This window comes from Chiloscyllium plagiosum, chromosome 27, assembly GCF_004010195.1.
Source record: "Chiloscyllium plagiosum isolate BGI_BamShark_2017 chromosome 27, ASM401019v2, whole genome shotgun sequence".
Taxonomy (NCBI): domain Eukaryota; kingdom Metazoa; phylum Chordata; class Chondrichthyes; order Orectolobiformes; family Hemiscylliidae; genus Chiloscyllium; species Chiloscyllium plagiosum.
Window position 1 is genome coordinate 8,404,717 of NC_057736.1, and position 17,477 is coordinate 8,422,193.

At 41.7% G+C, this 17,477-nt stretch overlaps 1 protein-coding gene across 3 annotated transcripts in view; it reads left to right on the forward strand.

Annotated features, from left to right (window-relative positions):
• The window catches only part of LOC122563515 (transmembrane protein 244-like), a 50,279-nt gene that overhangs the window by 14,358 nt on the left and 18,444 nt on the right, over positions 1-17,477 (forward strand). For all 3 annotated transcript variants that reach the window (XM_043717336.1, XM_043717335.1, XM_043717334.1), the window contains one exon: positions 13,189-13,262. In XM_043717336.1, the coding sequence (XP_043573271.1) occupies positions 13,189-13,262 (74 nt within the window). The remainder of the gene's footprint in view (positions 1-13,188; positions 13,263-17,477) is intronic.

Here is a 17,477-nt window from a genome sequence, read left to right on the forward strand (position 1 = left end):
TTCCTCATTCCTGAAGAAGGGCTCATGCCCGAAATGTCGATTCCCCTGCTCCTTGGATGCTGCCTGACCTGCTGCGCTTTTCCAGCAACACATTTTTCAGTTCTGATTTCCAGCATCTGCAGTCCTCACTTTCACACAGTTTCTTAAGGTTGTTTGGCAGTTAGGAACGCAAATGCAATGTTGCCATTCATTTCAAGAGGGCTAGAAAACTAGAGCAGAGATGTACTGCTGAGAGAAGTATAAGGCATTTGGAATATTGAGAGCAATTTTGGGTCCCATATCTAAGGAAAGATGTGTTGGCATTGAAGGGAGTCCAGAGGAGATTTACAAGAAAGATCGTAAGGATGAAGGGCTTGTCATGTGAGGAGCAGTGAGGACTCTGGATTTTAAAAGCATAAGGGGGTCCTAATTTAACTTACAGAATACTGAGAAGCCTGGACAGACTGGACATGGAGAAGATATTTTAACCAGTAGGAGAGTCTAGGACCGAGGGGATCAGCCTCAGGGTGAAGGAATGCCTCTTTAGAACTGACATAGGGAGGAATTTCTTCAGCCAGAGGGTGGTGACCTTTTGGAACTCATTGTCAAGACCGTGGAGACCAAGTCATTGAGTGTATTTAAGACAGAGGTAGATAGATTCTTGGTTAGTAAGAAGATCAAGAGTAACGGGGAGAGAGCAGGAAAATGGGGTTGAGAAACATATCAGCCATGATCAGGAACAAACTCAGTGGGTGCCAGGGACCTGGGTTCAATTCCATCCTCAGGTGACTGTCTGCATGGAGTTTACACATTCTCCCAGTGTCTGCATGGGTTTCCTCTAGGTGCTCCAGTTTCCTGCCAAAGACCAAAGATGTGCAGGTTAGGTGTGTTAGCCATGCTAAATTGCTTATAGTATCCAAGGATGAATAGGATAAGGTGGATTAGCCATGGGGAATGCACGATTACTGGGACAGAAAAGGGGCTACGTCTGTGTAGGATGCTCTTTGGATGGTCAGTGTGGACTCAATGGACCAAGTGACTTGCTTCCAAACTACAGGGTCATTCTGCTTTTACATGTGTTTCATCAGCACGAATTGGCTATAATGCGATTGACAAATTGTGGACGTTGCTTGAATAACGCAAACTTTCTACTGAATGGGGATAGCGATTTTCTACGGCTATCTTTTACAGCATGCCTTTCTATAGCAGTTTTCCAAAGCACCATTTTCTATAGCATGAAGTTGCAGAGGAACGCAACTGTTGTGTTATAGTAGAATGACCGAAATAGAGATTCTATGATTCAATGAATGGCTTAATTCAGCTCCCATAATTTATAATCGTATTTTCTTAAAATTTCAGATGTATTAATTGAATTCAAAGTTCATTCACTGACTTGGTTGCATTTGAACCCATGTTCTCACTGCTTTAGGCTGGGTGAGTGGTTTAAGTACTGAAAATGTGTTGCTATAACAGCGTAGCAGGTCAGGCAGCATCCAGGGAACAGGAGAATCGACGTTTCGGGCATAAGCCCTTCTTCACCGAAACGTCGATTCTCCTGTTCCCTGGATGCTGCCTGACCTGCTGCGCTGTTGCAGCAACACATTTTCAGCTCTGATCTCCAGCATCTGCAGACCTCACTTTCTCCTCGAGTGGTTTAAGTAGTCAATTGACAAGATCACTATGCCATGAACCTCTCCCTGATACTAATCATTATTGAGGCTGGGGGTATTTGTGGAGCTGCCTCCTCCAGTGAATTGTTTAATTATCCACTACCATTCCCAACTGGATGTGGAAGGACTGCAGAGGTTAGATCTGATCGGCTGGTGTGGGATTGCTGAGCTCTGTCTATCAGTTGCTGATTATGCTATTTGGCACACAAGTAGCCTGCTTGGTAATTTTAGACATTGTTATGGACTAGGCCAGTCCACTCAAAACATTCTTGAGCAGGCAAACCAGACCAAAGCTTTGCAATTTGTTTTGGTAAGTGTACAGTGAGAATTACCCGGAGTAAGTTGGTTAGGTTGACTACTAGGTTTTAAAACAGACAGAAATTTATTCACAAAATTACATAATGAAACACAACGAACAGAATAAAGAACCCCTACAGAACTCAGTCTATCTAAACTAGACTTAATGATGCTGTTTTGAATATACACAAAAGCCCTAATAAGCAAACCCCCCCTTAAAACGCAGTTTAAGAAAAGGAACAGATGCTTACAGGTTGAAGTTAGAAGGGCAGAAAGAGAGAGTTTAGCAAACTGTTTCCACACAGCTCACTGTTGAACTCCTAACTAGTTTTGGACTGAACTGTTCAGCTAGAGAGCTGACCACTCTCCTTTCATTATACAGGTCACTTTTAAAACATGATCACTTTGGCCTGAAGTCTAATCTGTTTACATATAAACAAAAGGCCTCTCAAAACCATTTTCATCTCTGTACCAAACTATTCGGAGCCCAACGTGTTTACGACCTCTCTGAAAAAAAACCAAGGACACAGACTCCTTGAGAAAAGGAACAGCTTTTAGAAAAAAATGGACCAGCTTTATGACACCTCCCCCCCCTTAAAAAAATGAACCATCAATATCAAAAGATGGCTTCATTTTTAAAACCCTTCAAAAACAAACTGGTTACTAGTCTAAAACACACATATACACTAAACTAAACATACACATGCAAACATACACAAGCACATGCGAATTCAGGCTGTGGCACACCCGCCACCGAACGCGCTTGTATCTCATTCGAGTTTCGATAACGCATCGGCAGTCACATTTTCGCGACCTGCCACATGCACAATTGTCAAATTGAATGGCTACAATAACAAGCTCCATCTAAACAGTCTAGCATTTTTGTTGTTAAATTTTTCCACAAATGTCAATGGGTTATGATCAATGTATACGATTGTCTCAGATGCATTGCTGGTAATATAAACACTGAAATGTTGTAAGTCAGCACCAAGCTTAAAGTCTCTTCCTCCACTGTTGAATATTTCTGTTGATGAATGTTTAACTTCCTGGAAAGATATCCGATGGGTCTTTCTATTCCCTCATCATCTTCCTGGAGGAGCACCACACTGACACCAACATCACTGGCATTGATAGCCACCTTGAAAGGCTTTGTGTAATCAGGTATGGTTAATACTGGGGCAGCGGTTAACACAGGTTTTAGGCTGTCAAATGCTTTTTGACAGTTCACTGTCCACTGAAACTTCTTGCCTTTTTTAATAATTCGGTAAGTCGAGCAGCCACAGTGCTAAAGTTGGGCACAAACTTTAGGTAAAATCCACCCAACCCCAGGAACTGTGGTACTGCTTTTTTGTCGACGGTGTGGGAAATTCCCCATTCACTTTTGTTTTTGCATCCCATGGGGCCATTTGTCCATGTCCAATAACATGGTCCAGGAAGGTGACTAGGGCTTTGGCAAATTCACTTTTAGCTAGGCTTACCACCAAGCATGCATTCCGAAGTCGATTGACCATGTCCGATAAATGCTGTAAATGTTCTTTCCATGAGTGACTAAAAATCATCAGGTCATCAATATACACCACACAGTTGGATAATCCAGCAATGACCTTATTAGTCAGTCTCTGAAATGTGGCTGGAGCGTTTTTCATACCAAATGGCATGACTTTGAACTGACATAGTCCAGTTGGCATTGCAAAAGCCGAAATTGCATTTGCTTTCTCTGACAAAGGCACCTGCCAGTAGCCTCTGAGCAAGTCCAACTTAGAAATGTAAGTTGCTTGTCCCACTTTTTCTACACAGTCCACCAACTGTGGAATTGGATATGTATCAGTCTTTGTAATAACATTGACTTTGCGATAGTCCATACATAACTGTTGGGTACCATCTGACTTTGGCATCATGACTATGGGGGAGCTCCAGTCACTGTAATTCACTGATTGTGCCATCTTGGAGCATGCATTCTATCTCCTTCTGAATCTGTGCCAACTTTAGAGGGTTATGCCTGTAAGGATGTTGCTTAATCGGAACAGCATCTCCTATATCTACATCATGCACAATTAGGTTAGTACTTCCCAGTTTATTTCCGCATATTTCCCCATGTGATAGTAATAACTCTTTCAGGTCATTTTGACTTTCTTGTGGAAGATAACTCAATAATGTATCCCAATTTTGACAATTCCTCATTGTCCAACTTGATTTGACGAATGTCCAGTTCAGAATCCTCTGAACTTGGTTCTTCCTTCTGTGCTGTAACCATGAACACCTTCTCCTCTTGCTTTCCTTCCCTCTCAAAATACCTTTTGAGCATATTCACATGACACACTCTGTGAGATTTCTTCCTGGAGTCCTTATCAAGTAGTTCACCTCACTCAATTTCCTCTTGCTCCAATAAGGTCAACTAAATCTGGCTTTTAAAGGCAGGGAGTTACTGGAAGTAACATCAATACCTTATTCCCAATTGCAAAATTGCAAATTTGTGATTTCTTATCTGCCTCCTGTCTCATTTTAGGCTGTGATACTTTTAAATGCTGTCTAGCCAACTTTCCAGCTCTAGTTAATTGTTCTCTAAAATTTGACATATAGTCCAAATGGGTGGTCTCTGAATTCTGTCTTATTAATTTCTCCTTAATCAGTTTTAACAGTCCTCTTACTTCATGCCCAAAAATTAATTCAAATGGACTGAATTTGGTAGATTCATTTAGTGCAACTGTGATCGCAAAAAGTACAAATGGAACTCCCTTATCCCAATCATCTGGATAATCCTGACCATATGCCCTCAACGTGGTCTTTAGTGTTTGATGCCATCTCTCTAGTGCTTCCTGTGATTCTGGATGTTACACAGTAGATTTGAATTGCTTTATTCCCATAATTAGCCATAACCTTCTTGAATACTTTGGATGTGTTGTTTGATCCTTGATCTGACTGGATCTTTATTGGAAGTCCATATTTAGTAAAATATTTAAGTAACTCTTCTACAACCCTTTTAGCTCTAATGTTGTATAATGCAATTGCATCTGGAATTCTGGTCGACATATCTATTATTGTCAATAAATACTTATTCCCATTTTTTGTTTGAGGTCGGGGACCTATGTAATCAATCTCTTGTGAAAGATTCCTCAAATGCTGGAATAGGTATTAAAAGTGCAGGTTTTATTACTGCCTATGGTTTTCCAATTAGCTGACATGAATGACACGTCTGGCAAAATTCAATGACATCTTTGTGTAGTCCAGGCCAGTGAAATGTTTTTGTATTTCAGCCTGTGTTTTCCTTACCCCTAAATGACCTCTAAATGGTAGCTTGTGCTACTTGCAGCACCTCTTTTCTATACCCTCCTGGCAAAACAATTTAATGAATCTCTGCCTATTTCTCATCTCCTTCAATATGTGATGGTCTCCATTTCCTCATTAAGACATCATTTATTGCATAATAACACACAGGAAGGCATTCACTCTCCTCTGCATATGCCTTTTGATATAACTGTTTTAAGTTCTCATCGTTGTGCTGTAACTTGATCAGTTTAGCAGAGCTAAAGAAAATTGCATGTTTACCTATTTGCTTCTTCTCTGTCCCACTTCTCTGATCAAAAAAGTCTAGAATAAAGCTATGCCCAGCTTCCTTTTCTGTGCATTTTGATCTCTCTTGTTTCAGCTTGTGCCTCTGTGATCTGTGATCATGCAATCTGGGAAAATTCCTGGAAAAACATCCTTCATTTTTTCAGTTGCCTGCATCTCCACTGCTTTTCAACTAGAGTAGGCAGCACGCCTATTGATGAATCAGCTATATTATTTGCAAGAACAAATTATATTCCTGGAGCTGAGAGTTTGTCCAGTACTCCTACCACAAATTCTCCACTCTTCTCTGGACTCTCTAGCCTCACTTTACATAATTGAGCACTTTTTGTCTCACCATGAATTCTTGTTACCAGTACCTCTTCTGGCAATAGTCCCTCAGGAGTACATATTTCCTCATCCTTCAGCATCACAGACTGAGAGGATGCTGTGTCCTTTAATATTGTAACCTCTTTACCTGCTACTCCTGGCTTATGTTAATAAAATTTACCTTTGCATGTATATTTTTTAAGCAGATCTGGCACTTCCTCCTTAACCAACCTCTGATCATCTTGTATACTCTGAGGCAGTTGTCTAACATGCCTTGTGTTTTTTGTCACTAGTCCAACAAAGCTCCCAGATTTATCTGGATTTCCGACATCTGGCTTTCTCCTAGCCCACCAACACTGTGATTTTGTGTGGCCCACTTTATTACAATGAAAACACCAGAGCTTTTTAATTTCTTTGTCCCCCTCAAGGGTTTCTTTTTTTTCACTCTGTGGTAAGTTCTCCTTATGACCTTCACTGAGATCTATCTTTGCCTTTCCACGTGAGGATTTCTCTTTGCCCCAATTTCTATCCCTTATGGACTGAAATTGATTCTGGAAGCCAACCTGTGTTTTATGGATCAGCTCATAATCGTCAGCCACTTCAGCTGCTAACCTTGCTGTTTTTAATTCTCTGATCTTCCATATGAATTTTCAAATTCCTCCAAAATAATTCCCTCTCTAAGGGCATCACAGGTTTACTCGATTTTTAAAGCTCTTATCCATCTATCGAAATTACTCTGTTTGATCCTTTCAAACTCAATGTAGGTTTGACCTGGGTCCCTCCTTAGATTCCTGAAGCGTTGTCTATAGACTTCTGGTACAAGCTCATATGCACTTAAAATGGCTTTTTTCACCTCCTCATACTCCCCAGATACCTCCTCTGACAGTGATGCGAATACCTCACTAGTCCTACCTACACGTTTTGTTTGGATCAACAAAACCCAGATTGCCACTGGCCACTTCATTTGTTTAGCCACCTTTTCAAATGAAATGAAAAAGGCTTCCACATCCTTCTTATCAAATGTAGGCAATGCTTGAATATACTTAAACAGTTTCTCACTCGGCTTCTGACTACCAGGGACTTGCTCATTCTCACTCTTTTCCTCACTAAGCCTACCCTCAGCCTTTATCTCTTGCTTTTTAAGCTGACCTTCCTCTTTAAGTGTCAGCTTTTGAAGTTCCAAAGCTCTCTCTTTATATTTCTCTGCTCTCTTTTTCCCTCTCTTCTGCTTTTAATTGTAACTCAATCTGTTTCATTTCTGCTGCTCTGACCTTTTCTCTAGCCTCTAACTCAAGCTACTTCATTTGCAATTGAATTTTCGCCATCTCTACAGATTCTGATGGTTTCTCCAGCAAGGTTAAATACTGAACTACTGATGTAATTATTTCTCCTATCCTCACAGAAGCAGGTAGTTCCAACCCCAGCTTCTCTGCTATTCCTGCAGCTTGGTCTTATTCACCTTTTGCAAAACTTCCAAAGTCACCGCATCCATTTCCAGAAAGAGTGATTGGAAGAGCCATTAATACCCCAAGCTTTGCCTACTCAACCAAACCAACACCCGAAATAAAGACACCAGCACCTACCACTCACTGTTTAAAATCCGGCAAAGAGCCCCCAATCTTTTATAGACTTGGCCAGACCACTCAAAACATTCTTGAGCAAGTATCCCAGACCATAACTTCGCAATTTAGTTCAGTAAGTGTGCAATGAAAACTACCTGAAGTAAGATAGCTCGATTGACTTCTAGGATTTAAAACAGACAGAAATGTATTCATAAAATTACACAATGACACACAAAGAACAGAATAAAGAACTGAAAAATGTGTTGCTAGAAAAGCGCAGCAGGTCAGGCAGCATCCAAGGAGCAGGAGAATCGACGTTTTGGGCATAAGCCCTTCTTCAGGAATGAGGAGGGTGTGCCAAGCAGGCTAAGATAAAAGGTAGGGAGGAGGGGTTGGGAATGCGATAGGTGGAAGGAGGTTAAGGTGAGGGTGATAGGCCGGAGAAGGGGTGGGGCGGAGAGGTCGGGAAGAAGATTGCATGTCAAGAAGGCGGTGCTGAGTCCGAGGGTTGGGACTGAGATAAGGTGGAGGGAGGGGAAATGAGGAAGCTGGAGAAATCTGTATTCATCCCTTGTGGTTGGAGGGTTCCTAGACGGACGATGAGGCGCTCTTCCTCCAGGCGTCATGTTGCCATGGTCTGGCGATGGAGGAGGCCAAGGACCTGCATGTCCTTGGCGGTGGAAAGGGGAGTTAAAGTGTTCAGCCACGGGGAGGTTGGGTTGGTTGGTGCGGGTGCCCCAGAGGTGTTCTCTGAAACCTTCCGCAAGTAGGCGGCCTGTCTCCCCAATGTAGAGGAGGCCACATCAGGTGCACCGGATGCGGTAAATGATATGTGTGGAGGTGCAGGTGAATTTGTGACGGATATGAAAGGATCCCATGGGGCCTTGGAGGGAAGTGAAGGGGGAGGTGTGGGTGCAAGTTTTGCATTTCTTGCGGTTGCAGGGGATGATGCCGGGAGTAGAGTTTGGGTTGGTGGGGGGTGTGGACCTGACGAAGGAGTCTTTCCGGAACGCTGATAGGGGAGGGAAGGAAAATATATCCTTGGTGGTGGGGTCTGTTTGGAGGACATGTAGGTCTTTGGCCTCCTCCATCGCCAGACCATGGCAACACGACGCCTGGAGGAAGAGCGCCTCATCTTCCGCCTAGGAACCCTCCAACCACAAGGGACCAGCTTTGTGACAATATGCCTCATGCTGCTCCTGACATGCCCTCCTGCACTCCTCATTGAACTAGTCCTGATCCCCTGGCTTGATTGTAACGGTTGATTTGGGGATATTCTGGGACCATGAGGTTACAAATTGTACTTGAATACAATTCTGCTGCTGTTGATGGCCCACAGCACCTCATGGATGCCCATTCTTGAGTTGCTAGACCTGTTCAAGTCTGTCCCATTGATCATGGTGATTGTGCCACACAACACGATGGAGGGTATTCTCAATGCAAAGGTGAGACCTTGTCTCCATAAGGACTGTGCAATAGTTAGTCTTAGCAATACTGTCATGGACAGATGGATCTGAAGCGGCACATTGGTGTGAATGAGGTCAAATATGTTTTTCCCTCTTGTTGGTTCTCTCATCACCTGTTGCAAACTCAGTCTAGCTGCAATGTTCCTTTAGGACCCAACCAGCTCGAACAGTATTGCTGCTGCTGAGCCATTCTTAGTGGTGGACATTGAAATCCCTCATCCAGAATACATTGTGTGCCCTTGCCACCCTCAGTGCTTCCTCATGTTCAGCATGGAGAACAACTGATTCAACAGCTAAGGGAGGATGGTATGTGGCAATAAGCAGGAAGTTTCTTGTTTTGATTAAACCTGATGCCATGAGATTTCATGGAGTCCGGGATCAACATTGAGGACTCCCTGGGTAACTGCTTCTTGACTGTATACCACGGTGCTGCCACCTCTGCTGGGTCTCAATGTGTGAGAGGACATATTGAGAGATGGTGATGGTGACATCTGAGACATTGCTTGACTAGTCTGTGAGACAGGTCTCCCAATTTTGGTACAAGTCCCAAATGTCCATAAGGAGGACTTTGCAGCACCATTACAGCTGTTTTTGCTGTTGTTGTTTCTGGTGACTTAGTTGATACCAGGTGGTCTGTCCTGTTTCATTTCTTTGTTGAGAATTTGAAGCAATTGATCCAACTGAGCAGTTTGCTAGGCTATTTCAGAGGGCCAGGGAGTCAACCATGTGCTTTATTACATGTACACTAGATCAGATTAGAATTGTAGATTTCTTTCCTTAATGGGCATTAATGAACCAGATGGGTTTTTTTTTTCTGACAATCAGCACTGGTTTCATGGTCAACATTAGATTCTTATTTCCACATATTTTAGTCACTTCAAATTCCAGTGTCTGCTCTTGCAGGATTCCCATACAGACTTTCCTCCTCTTCCCAATCCAAAATGGCAAACACTATACAGTAGTTTGAGCCTATGTCCCCGACTATAGACCTACCAACCAAGGAAAACATCATATCAACGTCCATCCTGCCATGCCCTGTGAGAGTTTTGTAACTTTCAATGAAATCACCTCTCATTCTTCAATAGTCTCGAAAGTACTGGCCCAATTCCCTCAAACTGTCCCATCATCCCAGGGATTGCTCTGGTGAACCTCCTTTGCACATCCTCTAATGGAAAGTATAAGATAAGGAGACTTCAACTACACACAACATTCAAGCTGATGTCCCACCAAAACTCCATACAATTACAACAAAACACCCCTACTTCTATACTCCATGCAATGAAGGCCAACATTTCACTTACCTTCTTTCTTGTTAGACCTGCATGCTAATGTTTGACAATACCCAGATCCCCCTGGACACCAACCTTTCCCAATCTTTCACCTTTTAAACCATCTTCTGTTTTTTTCTTTTTTCTGTGGCTAATTTCACACTGATTCACATTACATTTCATCTTCCATGTCTTCATGTGCAACTTTAAATCAAATTTAATCTTGCTATTGTAGATTTTTAACCCTGATAAGTGGGAGGTGATGCACCTTTGAAGAAGTAACAAGTTAGTAGCGCCATAGTGTTAAGGGCTTAGATGGAGAGGAATTTAAGTGTGGACAAGGAAATTTTCTTATTCACTGTGTGAATGTACCTACTAGAGATTGAGCAAAACTGACCATCTCTTGAGAAATAAGGCTGGCTGGTGTCAGTGAAGAAGTGTCGGTGGCGGGGGGGTGGGGGAGGGGGACACACGTTGGAGCCAGTGATCATAAACCCATGCAGACACGGGAGAACGTGCAAACTCCACACAGTCAGTCGCCTGGGCGGGAATTGAACCCGGGTCTCTGGCGCTGTGAGGCAGCAGTGCTAACCACTGTGCCACCATGCCACCCACATTAGAGATAGTCAGCATGGCTTTGTGCATGGGAAATTGTACGTCAATAACTTGTTTGAGTTTTTGAAGGAGTAACAAAGAGGATAAATGAAGGCAGAGCAGTGGATGTGGGCTGAAAATGTGTTGCTGGAAAAGCGCAGCAGGTCAGGCAGCATCCAAGGAACAGGAGAATCGACGTTTTGGGCATAAGCCCTTCTTCAGCTTATGCCCGAAACATCGATTCTCCTGTTCCTTGGATGCTGCCTGACCTGCTGCGCTTTTCCAGCAACACATTTTCAGCTCTGATCTCCAGCATCTGCAGTCCTCACTTTCTCCCAGAGCAGTGGATGTGGTCTACTCGGACGTCAGTAAGGCGTTCGACAAGGTTCTGGATGGTAGTCTGGTTAACAAGTTTAGATCACGTGGAATGACAGGGAGAGCTAGCCATTTGGATACATTACTGGATCAAAGATAGGAGACGGAGAGTTGCTTTTTGGACTGGAGGCCTGTGATCAGCAGTGTGCAGCAAGGATTGATGCTAGTTGCACCGCTTTTTGACACTAATATAAATTATTTGGATGTGAACATGGGAGGAATGGTTAGTAAGTTTGCAGATTACACCAAAATTGGCGGTGTAGTGGACAGTGAAGAAGGTTATCTCAGGGTACAATGAAACCTTGATCAGATGGACTAATGGGCATTGGAGTGGCAGATGGAATTTAATTTTGATAAATGTGAGGTGCTGCATTTTGGAAAGGCAAACCAGAGCATGATTTATCCATTTAATGGTAAGGTCCTGCGAACAAAGAGACCTCGGAGTGCAGGTTCATTGGAAGTTGAGAGTCGCAAATAGACAGGATAGTGAAGACATTTGGTATGCTTGCCTTTATTGGTCAGTGCATAGAATATAGGATTTGGGAGGTTATGTAGCGGCTGTACAGGACATTGGTTAGGCCATTTTTGGAATACTGCATTCAATTCTAGGGGTCAGAAAAGATTTACAAGGGTGTTGCCAGAGCTGGAGGGTTTGAGTGATAGGGAGAGGCTGAATAAGCTGGGGCTATTTCCCCAGAGTGCCGGAGGTTGAGGGGTGACTTTAAAGAGATTTAGAAAATCATGTCTTGCATGGATAAGGTGAATAGCCAAGGTCTTTTATCCAGGGTAGGGGAGTCCAAAACTAGAGGGTATACATTTAAGGTGAGAGGGGAAATATTTAAAAGGGGCCTCAGGGGCAACTGTTTTATGCAGAGGGTGGTGCATGTATGGAATGAGTGCCAGAGGAAGTGGTGGAAGCTTGAATAATTACAACATTTAAAAGTCATTTGGATGGAATTATGAATAGGATGGGTGGAGGAGGATATTGGCCAAATGCCTGCAAATGGGAATAGACTTTTTTAGGCTATCTGGTTGGCATGGATAAGTTGAACCAAAAGGTCTGTTTCCATGCTGTGCATCTCTATGACTCTACTCAATGAATGGTAGGACACTAGGAGGCTGCGATGAACAGCTTGAGGTACTTGTTCACAGATTCCTAAAGGTGACAGGCTAGATTAACATGGTAGTTATAAGAAGGCATACCACACACCTGCCTTTATTAGGCGAAAGTGAGTACTGCAAATGCTGGAGATATCAGAGTCAAGATTAGAGTGGTGCTGGTAAAGCACAGCAGGTCAGGCAGCATCCGAGGAGCAGGAAAATCAACATTTCAGGCAAAAGCCCTTCATCAGGAAAGTCCTTCATCATTTCCTGATTTTCCTGCTCCTCGGATGCTGCCTGATCTGCTGTGCTTTTCCAGCACCATTCTAATCTTCACCTGCCTTTATCAATCATAGCTTTAATTATAAGGACCAGGAGATTATGTCAAAACTGTACAGGAGTTTTGTCAGATTACAGCTGGAGTTCTGGTCACTATTGGAAAAATGTGATTGCATTGGAGGGAGTGCAGAGGAGATTCACCAGGATATTGTCTGGGATGGAATATTTCAGCTATGAACTGACGCTGGATAAGCTTGGGTTGTTTTCTTTAGAACAGAAAATGCTCAGGAAGCTATTTGATTGAAGTGTATAAGGTTACGTGGGGCATGGATAGAGTAGATAGAAAGCATTTGTTTCCCTTAGCATATGGTCAATAAAAAGCAGGCATAATTTTAAGGTGAATGGCAGAAGGTTTCGAGGGGAATGGATGGAAGTTTTCACCCAGAGGGCGGTGGGGGTCTGCCTGGGAGGGTAGTTGAAGTGGAAAACCTCATAATTTTTAAAAATATTGAACGAGCACTTGAAATGTCACAACATTCAAAGCTATGGGCCAAGTGCTGGAAAGTGGAACTAATACAGATTTAATGTTTTTTTGTCAGTGTTGATTCAGTGAGCCAAAGGGCCTCTTCGGCACTGTATGATTCTATGATGAATCTGCATACTGTAAATATTTGGTTTGATTGTCCCTGCTGATGATTGTTTCTGTTATTTATTTTTGCAGACTTAATTCATTTGATGGGTTGATTCCATTTGACTTTAAAACTCAAGCAGCAAAATCTAACTCTAAATATCTAGGTGAGTACTGAAATACCGAATTGAATGTGGATATGGAAAATGTCAAATAACATCCTAGTGTCGTGTGAATTTTCCCAGTAGAAAAGTGCCCTAGCACTCAACTTTAATTGCAGGTCTGAAACTGCCAATTAAAGACCATCTAATGCTCTGGTCTGAAAGGAAACGGTGCACCTTTGCAATCAGCAGGGGCTAAAGTTGCCTGATCAAAGCCCCTGGGTTATTCATTTTGTTTTTCTCTCTCTACATAGATTTGACATGAATTGACCAGCTGAGTTTTTTTTAAAAGGAGCTTATTAATTTTGCTGGATAATTTGTTCAGTGAATTATTTTAGATTACATGCTGTGACAAGAATAACAAAAAATGTTTCTAATTTGGATAAGCTACTACATAATTTCCAGGTACTAATGGTGGCGACAATGTTAATTCTGCTGTGTGTCACCTTTAAAGAAAGTGCCAAAATGCTGTCCAGCTGTATCTTTAACAATTTTCTTTTCATAACTCCATTTCTGAAACTGTCAATTTAAGAGGATTATTTTGTGCAGTTGGCTGATTAATCTCAGCAATTATGCTTTTCACTTAGCCTGCAGAGATGTCAAAAATAGACTATGAACTTTGAAAAAAAATAATTTTAAACATAATTCAACAATCTTTTATTAGAAAAGAAAATCTTTGAAAATAATCAGAAATTGAATCAAAGTGTTGAAAATACAAGTGGATCTGTTCATTAGCATCTGTTGAGGAAAGACAAGTAAATACCAGATATAGACCATCTGATAAAACTGGACACAGTGTTCAGATTAACAATTAAAAAATATTCCAAACAGCAACTTATCTTTTTTGTTTACAAACACTGATGATGCTGTGCATTTATAACAATTGTTTGTTTTTGTTTTCTATTCATACCTGAAGCTTTAACAGTTTGATTATTTCACAACACAATAGCTTTACACTGGGATTTTTAAGCAACTCATATATACATAGGCAGGGAGTGATTGCTATGATCCCAGCTGATATTATTACTGGCAAAGTCAGATGCCAGAAGGAAACATAGTGTGAGAAATTATGTTTTGATTTGTTTTGGTTTTATCAAAGTGGCCACTTGCTGAAACAAAAAACATGTAATGCTGCAGATTTTGCTTTGAGAGGAGACAAAAAAACTGCAACAATGTTGGAATCCAAAATACACAGGCAGGAAGCTGGAAGAACACAGCAGGCCAGGCAGCATCAGGAAGTGGAGAAGTCAGTGTTTCAGGTGTAACCCTTCATCAGGACTGAGTCCTGAAGAAGGGTTACACCCAAAACATTGACTTCTCCACCTCCTGATGCTGCCTGTCCTGTCCTGGAACTGTACCCAAAACACGACTTGTAATTTTACCAGAGTCCCTGCATCTAATTTTCAGATTGGACCTGCAGGTAGCTTCTTCCTGGATCTATTGTACAGCTGAGCTTAAATATACTCAGCTTTAAGGAACCTCTTTAACACCGCTAGTCTGGAACTAACAATAATGCTTCACTCTAAGGTAACCTACTTCACTGTAATCCTTCCCTTCGCAGAAGCTTGAGTTTTTTTTACAGTCATCCTGTTCCAATGACTTCACAGGACTCTCCAAAATGCAATGTAAAACTGAAACCAAAGGTCTCCCTCTTTAAGCTAAGGGTATTTTCCTTAAGCTTAAACATATAGGAGAAAAGAGATGACGCTATTAGTGGTATTATCACTACATTATTAATCCAGAATCCCAGGTAATGGTTCGATGAACCTGGGTTCTATGAATCCCATATGGCAGATGGTGGAATTTGAATTCAATGAAGGTTAGTGTAACACTAAAAGTCTAAAGATGACCATTAAAACATTGCCGATTGTCAGAAAACCTCATCTGGTTCACTCATGTTCTTTAGGGAAGGACAACTGTCTATATGTGACTCCAGACCTACAGCAATTTGATTGACTCTTAACTACTCTTTGGCTTATTAGAGATGGGCAATAAATGTTAGGTATACCACTGATGGCAATGTCCTGTGAATTAATTAAAAAAACCTAAATTCCCAAAGCTTCTAACAAACCTTAGGGCTCCATTATCTACCTTGTTTGGTCACATATAAATCTAAGATAAACAAAAAAAAAATCCATCAGTGATGTGCACAAACCCATTCACTCTAAAGCCATGCCTCAAAAATTGTTTCAGGTAATTACCATGGCCACAGAAATGAAAAGTTAATTATTAACTTCAGACACAGAAAATATTCAAGTTACTAACTCATAAACTGGAAACCTAGCCTTATTATAAATTAAATTATCAATCCCACAATTTACATCTTAACATAGTTTTCTAGGAATTTGCTTGTGTAAACCATTATTGAAACTGATTTATAAATTATTTTAAATAGTATTAGATGTTTGCAAAACAAAACTTTTCACTGTACTTAGGAACATGTGACAACAATAAATCAAATCAAAACCAAATCTTTCATGGGTAATATAAAAATGCCACATGATTGGTGTTTTTGACATTGCCAAACAAATAGAATAAGTTGGAATGTAAGTGGAGTAGAGCAGCGTGGGACACTGGTAGAAGGCACTATCTGCGAATGAAAACTACAAGCTTGGGGCTGAATTCCTCAACTGTGCTTTACTGCAGATACCCAATGTTGACAGTGTGTATTCATATCAGGAAGACATTCCATTCCACAACATTAATTTGATAGCAAGGGAACAATTGGCATTTAAATAGCACTTTAATATAGGAAACATTTCAAGTACCTTTTCAGAAGCATTATTAGAAAAAATAAGACACTGAACCAGATAAGGTGTTTTTACGACAGGTGACCAAAATGTTGGTCAAAGAGACAGGATTTGAAGAGTGTCTTAAAGAAGGACTGAAGGTAGAATGGGGAGAATTTGAGTACCATGGGATCTTCAGCAATGGTGGTGATGGTGATAGTGGGACTTGAGTGAGGGAACTGAGATGTTCTCTGGGACCTCTACTGGCAAGTAGTGCTGCAGAGCAAGGGAAGCTGGAATAGATGAATAGACTCTTGCTGGAAAAGGAAGTGTGTTTTTAGAATGTGGGCTGATGGGAATGAAGAGGAATCAGACAAAGGAATTCCACAACTGAAAGTAACCCACATTGTAATTTCATAATTGTCAATAATTTATTGTTTATTCTTAATTTCCCTTCCTGTTCGTAATGACCTAGTGCCAGTGAGTTAAAGAATCCTTGCTTCATGATCTTTGAGCTGTCCATGTGTGTTCAAACCTTTTGTTATATTTCTGGTCACCATTGCTTCTCCATTGACAAATTTCATGCACATTGTGGGCCAAGTTCCAATCACTTCACTTAAATCTCTTTCTGAAGGAACCTTGCCCCCACCTGGCTTTCAGTGGGACGCTCCACTAGTTAAACATCAGGTGAGAAGAGAAGGCCACTGTACTGGATGGGTTTGACAGCAATGGTGGGCAGAAGTGTCAGCCTGCATGGGTCCAAAGAACTGTTTGAGTCACTGAGAATTGGGCTGTTTTTTTACCTGCTCACACCATCCCTGTTCTTGAAGGCTCATTCCAGCTGTCTCAAACTGGTCAACATCAGGTCTTGCTAGAATGTTACATATCACATGCAGCAGTCTTCTCACTTAGTTTCACTCTGGGAGCTGCCTCTGTCACTGTGAGAGAAAAGGGGAGGGTACCCATGCTAATTGTGCAATTTCAGTGAAATAAAATTTTACGTACAGACGGGAACAGCATAAATATCCTTAAGCTTCCACTGTTGTAGATAGTGGATAGACTGGAGGAGATATCTCAAACCTCATTTCAAAGATGGAAATTGATGAGTTGGAAACCCAGATAAGGTAGTCTGTTTCTACTCTCAGGAAGTACGGGGCAACATTCAGCAAAGGTGACAATGACAACCTGGCACATCACGGGATTATGATTCAAGATGGCTATCCAATAAAGATACCTTACTATTGGATCCCAGCTGAAAATGTGTTGCTGGTAAAGCACAGCAGGTCAGGCAGCATCCAAGGAACAGGAGAATCGACGTTTCGGGCATAAGCCCTTCATCAGGAATAAGGAAAGTGTGTTTAGCAGGCTAAGATAAAAGGTAGGGAGGAGGGACTTGGGGGAGGGGCGTTGGAAATGTGATAGGTGGAAAGAGGTCAAGGTGAGGGTGATAGGTTAGAGTGGGGTGGGGGCGGAGAGGTCAGGAAGAAGATTG